This window comes from Cynoglossus semilaevis, chromosome 9 (genome assembly GCF_000523025.1).
Source record: "Cynoglossus semilaevis isolate Cse_v1.0 chromosome 9, Cse_v1.0, whole genome shotgun sequence".
NCBI lineage: Eukaryota > Metazoa > Chordata > Actinopteri > Pleuronectiformes > Cynoglossidae > Cynoglossus > Cynoglossus semilaevis.
Window position 1 is genome coordinate 3,620,840 of NC_024315.1, and position 6,079 is coordinate 3,626,918.

At 41.7% G+C, this 6,079-nt stretch overlaps 1 protein-coding gene and 1 long non-coding RNA gene across 4 annotated transcripts in view; one reads left to right on the forward strand and one right to left on the reverse strand.

Moving 5' to 3' along the window:
* Nucleotides 1–3,361, reverse strand: part of fam83fb (family with sequence similarity 83 member Fb) — a 12,262-nt gene extending 8,901 nt beyond the window's left edge. The window contains exon 1 of one of the 2 annotated variants that reach the window (XM_025058734.1): nucleotides 2,864–3,325. In XM_025058734.1, coding sequence (XP_024914502.1) covers nucleotides 2,864–3,325 — 462 coding nt within the window. Of the gene's footprint in view, nucleotides 1–2,863 lie in introns of both variants that reach the window. The other variant, XM_008316547.3, reaches the window with a different exon arrangement.
* On the forward strand, nucleotides 3,254–5,955 carry LOC107988998 (uncharacterized). Of its 2 annotated transcripts, none has more exons than XR_003050666.1 (3): nucleotides 3,254–3,392; nucleotides 5,038–5,218; nucleotides 5,329–5,955. It is a non-coding gene; the product is annotated as an uncharacterized LOC107988998 (long non-coding RNA). The 2 variants fall into 2 exon arrangements; XR_001760483.2 differs by having other exon boundaries at nucleotides 3,263–3,392; nucleotides 5,041–5,218.
* Nucleotides 5,956–6,079: the final 124 nt, after the last annotated feature.

The window sequence follows — 6,079 nt, forward strand, 5'->3', positions numbered from 1 at the left end:
TGTGTGTGTGTGTGTGTGTGTGAAAGTGAGTGTGTGTATTTGTCATTGAAGACAAAGGCGACGAGGAGGTGCTGACAGTTCAGAGAACTCCTCTGTTTGTTCACGAATTATTTCCACCCAGGACTTTGTCAATGTCAAACTCCTGGGTCAGGGGCCACTTATGGCCTGTAAACCTCCCAAAATCCGGCCCATGTCAATAATTTCATTTGATAATTTTCATTTTTTAAATGTGATTTGTTTTGTTCATTAATTTTACTCATTTGTTTAAAAAAAACTTTTTTGACTTAAACTAAACATTTAATTAATACAAATGTAATTTTAAAATTTTCTATTGACAGCATTCAGACTAAGTCACAGTTTAGTTAAGAGACTAAGACAATACGACATTACGACAATATTTTCACTCAGTATTTGACACTAAAATGAACCACAGTCCATGAACGCGTGACAGAAAAGCTGACTGTGAGTTTCTCCACTGGAGGGCGTCACTGACTCTGACTTTCCGCACGACATCATCAACAAGAGGTCTCTTCATATTACAATGCCTGCTGCCACTCGGTGTAAAAGGTTAAAGAACGCAGTCGGAGTTGTCAAACAAAAGCTGAATACAGAAAATGAAAGACAGATAAGAGAGAGGGGGAGGAGGGGTGAGGGAGAGAGAGAGGGGGGAGGGGTGAGGGAGAAACAGAGCTTTGTCTTTTCAAACAAGCAGAACATGTTTAGTCCAAGCAGAGGTTGCTAGATGTGGGAAATGTTTCAATATTCCAGTGTTTCCCAAAAGCCAAGATGTCATGGAAGAAGTGTCTCTTTAATTTGGCAACAAACAAACGTTCCAGTGTGGAGGCAGAACAGCTCCCTCTGTGTCACCGAGGAGAACCGCGCAGATACAAGTCGGGACATGAAACCAGGGAAAGTAAAGATAAGTCTGAGAACCCTGTTGTACCCTGGGTCACCTCCAGGGGTCTCTGTCTTTTTCCGTCATGTCACCAAATTCAGAAAAAAGAAACCTGACGTCACTGAAAACTTTCTGAGAAAAGTGAAACCAAAATCAGTGTCGTCACGTTCACTGTAAATTCAGAAATAAAAGGAGGAAGTGAATCGCTGAACAAAGCACTTCGACCACTGGTATGAACCTGCTGATGTGACACAATGAATTCTGGGAAGTACCAGGAAGTTCAGTAAATAGAATTCTCATTAAAGGTGTGGAAACCTGGCTGAAAAATTGCATGAACAAAACAAAAGAAAAAAAACCAAAACAAAACAAAAACACCTCAACATCTATTTTGGTCCAGTTATTCTCACCAACTTATAACTGAATATTTTATCATTTAACTCTAGGTGTCAGTAAACGCACCACTGACACACGGTGCCTCTAAATAAAGTCTTCTCCTTTGGACTTTGTGCTCATTGTGAAAAGTTCGATGTATTTTGTTGTTGGTCAGATAAACAGCACTCTCCTGTCTGAGTATTTCAGGATGTGGAGAGTTTGAAAAGGTCAAATGTCGTAGCCGTAACGTAAACATTTGTCGTTTCCGTCATCAGACGTCAACACCCCGGAGGACCTCCCTGGGACCAGGTGGAGTCCAAGGCCAATCCAACCAACGGGTCATGTACTGTTGTTATCTTCACCTAAAACCTACAGGTCAGTGATTCTCAACTGGTGGCCCGTGGGCCGAATCTGGCCGGCCGAACCTTCCAAAGCGGCCCGTGACTGAATTTGAAATTTTTTTTAAGTCTCAAAGAGAAAAGATCATGTGATCTCCGCTAGTTAAATAATATTAATAATTAACATGGAATTTTTGCCCCTTAAATCTTGTACTTTATTCTTATTTATTTTCAACCAAAACAATCCTCACACAGACTGACCAATGACTGACGATCGGTCAAATCTTCACTACGGTCCAACACTGGAGGAGACAGTAGGAAATGAAACAGACGGTCGGGGAGGTGGGGTTGGGGGCGTTGTATTTGTCGGACCCTTGCATGTGCAGCTGACTCTGACCCAGTTTAGTTTAAAGGAAGTGAGCGGGAGTCACCAGAGTGAGCAGCTGGAACACATGACTCAGCAGAGTCAGCTGGCAGCCAGTGAGTAAACACTAACTCAGGACGACTGGATCCAGGATCTTGGTCTCTGTGCGAAGAGAATTTCTATTCACCCCGCCTTCACTGAATATACAGTTCTGAAGGCTGGGCTGGATTTGGAGTTGGACGAGAAATATTAGTGACGAGGAAAGTGTTTCCAAAGAAGAAAGAAGAAGAAAGAAGAAAAGCCCTGGGAATGTCGAAGAAGAAAAAAGAAAGAAGAAAAGCCCTGGGAACGTTGGTTTCTGGAGTTTTGGTTTCTTTTTTGTAAATACTGATCATTTTACAACAAGCAGTGACACGAAACATCAGGATTTGTTGGTGTAACTGAATAGATTTTCATCTAAAGTACAACAACAATGGTTTACTTTTCCAGGGGAGTTCATGCGTATTTTACCCCTCACGTCTTCACTCTGTCGTTTAGTCGGTTTGTTTTTTTGTAATTTAATTTGAAGAAACGTTGATCCAACAAACACTAAAGTAATTATAATATACAATATAATTATTTTTTTAACCAAACAAGCAAACTAAATAAATAATTTATATTATGTTCAAGGATTTAAAAAACAAAACAAAAAGTTGCCATAGTGAATAAAAAAGTTAATATCCACAGACCAAGTCCAGAAGTCTTAGAATAAATATAATTAACTAAGTAAATATATAAATATATATATGTTGTTGTTGATATCAATATTGTTATGGTTTAATAATAATAATAATAATAATAATAATAATAACAATAATAATAATCACGTCGTGACCCCTGACCTGTGCTCCTCACCTTGCTGGCCTCCTGTATGAGCCTCCTCACCACCTCCTTGATGTGCGGTCCATTCTCCTTTGGCGGGTGCGTGTGCACGGCCACACGCGTCACTCCCTTGAACAAACCCCCGCTGGGCCAGCCGATGTCCAGCTGCGGGACCTCCGTGTCCGACATCTGGGGCCAGTAGGTGGAGTGAACCCCGGAGTCCACGTCCCCCCGGTCCTCGGCTTTGCTGCGGCCGGTGTCTGCCTCTGAGTCGTAGTTCCTGAAGGAGCTCGTCAACACCTTGACTTCTCTGGCGGACAGAAAGTCTGTCATTTTGTCATCTTTCAGGCGGGTCTTGAACGCACCATCGCCGTTCTTCAGCAGCTCCTCCAGGGCGGCTCGCTGCTCCTCGCTGTAGTAAAACTCCGGTTTGGACTCCGGCACCTTGACTCCGATGTGTCCGTCCTCCATACACACGAGCTGGGACTCGGCCATGGCTGCGGCTCTTCCTCGGCCTCCCGCAGCTCAGCCTGTTTGACAGGAGCTGCTTCAGCTCGTACAGGTATGACACCGGGCAGGTAAGGTAAACCTCTGAAAGTTTATGACTCCGCCAAGAGGGAGGGTGTGTGTGAGGAGGGGGGCAGAGGAGGGAGGGAGGGGAGGTGCCCTCGTGTACACTAGTTGGTAGCCACGCCCCCTAAAGATTTTATCTTTTTATTTACAAACGACAACAACGTTTATAATGAAGGTCAATAATCGCAGCGTTTCCGGACCTCCTCGAATGTCACACACGACTACGTCACACCACGTGATCATCACCATAAACTAATTTCAAATACTGTAGTCAAAATGGTAAAGAAAATGGTATAAATATTTTCTCTACATTTTTACAAATCGATTGATGTCGATGTTGTACTTTGGGTTTTGTTTTACTCCGGTAAAAAATATATAATTTTACTCAGATTTAAGAGAATATTGTCAGATATTAAAAATAGTTTGTTGTTTGTTGTGAATGTTTTCTTTCACTGTATTCGTTCGGTTAGAGTTTGACGTTTTTCCGCCACAATGATTGTGAAATTATCTCAATTCTTTTCTTTGACCGTGAGAATCCACACGTTATTTACAAAAGTTTTTGAACTTAGTTAAATTACTAACACTAATACAGTATATTTTATATCCGGATACAAATGCATGCTGTAATGTTTCTATTTTTCCAGCAGGGGGTGCTGTTGTGCCGAGAGCCGTGTTTCTTTCCTTTTCTCACTCCTTCAGTTTTAACGACTTAAACCACGTGCTGTTCTCATTGAAACCAGTTTCTCATTCACTTGTTAAATATCTTCTGGGAAAATCATGGTTTTATCTTCAACTCTTCACTCAGGCACGTGTTAAACCTTTGAAGTTGTTTCTCATTCACTTGTTAAATATCTTCGGGGAAAATCTCGGGTTTATCTTCAACTCTTCACGTCAGGCACAGCTTTGAAGTGTGTTGTGCACAGATCAGATTAGATCAGATCAAATGCGATGACATTACTCCAGATGAGATTAGATTAGATTAGCAGTAGAACAGACAGATGTGAATTAGAAAAGATTCAAATGAATTTAAATGCTTGAATTTATTTATTGGATTAAATGAGATTGGATCAAGCGAAGATTTAAGATTAAGAAAACTTTGTGACGTCAGTGACGTCTCCTCTCTAACCTCTCTGTCTCACCCAAAACATCTTCCCCCCTCAGTCCTGGCCGTTGGTCTTGGTTCTGAACCTCACCACGGTTCACTGTGGTTTTCAATGAGGAGCTGATCATGAAACTGATTGAGGGGGAAAAAAAAACATGGAGAGTCTGACCAATCAGCATTCCCAACAAGGAAGCTGATGATGAATGGACGTGTGTGTTTGGCCCCCCCTTGTGTTTCTGCCTTTATTTATTTTTTTATGTTTTTGCCTCCTGATAGCTGTTGCCAAGGTGACCCCCAGCTGTATGGGCATCAATTGTTATGCAGCATCAGGAAAACTAAAAATAAATCCAGGAGAAGGCAGTCAAATTTGATATTGTCGTCAGCGACCGTGCCTAACGACCGGAGCTCGTAATTATTCTCATCCAGCTTCATGTCGGAGCTCATGGAAACGAGCGGCCTACGGCTGAACGCAGCACAGTACGTAAGAGTTAGCTTTTTGTTTTTAAATGTTCTTCTTCTTCTTTGGTGTCAGCAGAAGGTCACGGAGGAAAAGACGACAGAAGCAGGAGGAGAGCGATGTCTGAAGAATATCCTGTGAACGAACGTCACATTCCATTCTGTTCGTCTGACACCGTTCTGCTCACGTCTCACAAATCTGTGTTCAAGGAGTCGGAATTCGAGGGGAAGGAGCGGGAGCAGGGGTTCAAAAGAATGTGAGTTCTCATTCTGAAATAAATGTTTAAGGTCGAGTAAATACACAAACAAACAAACCTAAAGATTTAGTTTCAACACTGAAATATTTATTCCTGTTTCTCACCGTCAGGAAACGTCTTCACTTCAAGGTCAGGTGTGAAACGGAAGAAGTTGATTTTTTCTTTTGACACTTTCCCCAAATAAACAATTCTTCAAATTTTAAAGTATTAATTTGGAAAAGTAAAGAAAAACATTTATAAACGCATCATCATTGACAATTTTTTTCAGATTTATACAACACCTACAGTAAAACACAGCCTTTCAGTTCATTTTATATTTATTGAAACCCAACCTGAAGAAGTATTGATGACAAATATCTGAAAACACTCATAACGTTATGTGAAAAGATGGAATCGGGGACAACCCTAAAGTTTGACCTTTGACCTTTGGTCTTTTTGAAACAATCTTAAATGTGATTTAATATGTTTAATACGACAGAATTATATTTTTACCTCAATGGAATAAAAACTTTAGATTTTTGTCGAGGAAACGGCACAGATTCTAGAACCTACCACCGTCTGTGTCCTTCGGATTTTTTTTTCTTTTTTTGATACATTTAAACTCAGACGTCCTAAGACAACGGTTTAGCTCCGCCCCCTCCGATGGCCGACCCTCACCCCACCTCAGAATGGACCCCAGTCACATGACAACTTTGCCTGGAAAATCAATAAAACTACAGGTATTTCTTGTCACCCCCCCCTCCTCCCCCCCGACCCCGCAGCACTTAGTGCTTTGGCCTTGATCCAGATGTAATGATGGATGGAGGAGCTCATCCGTCCGTGTCCCAGTCCGTCCTCACCGCTGCGTCTCATACATCACAG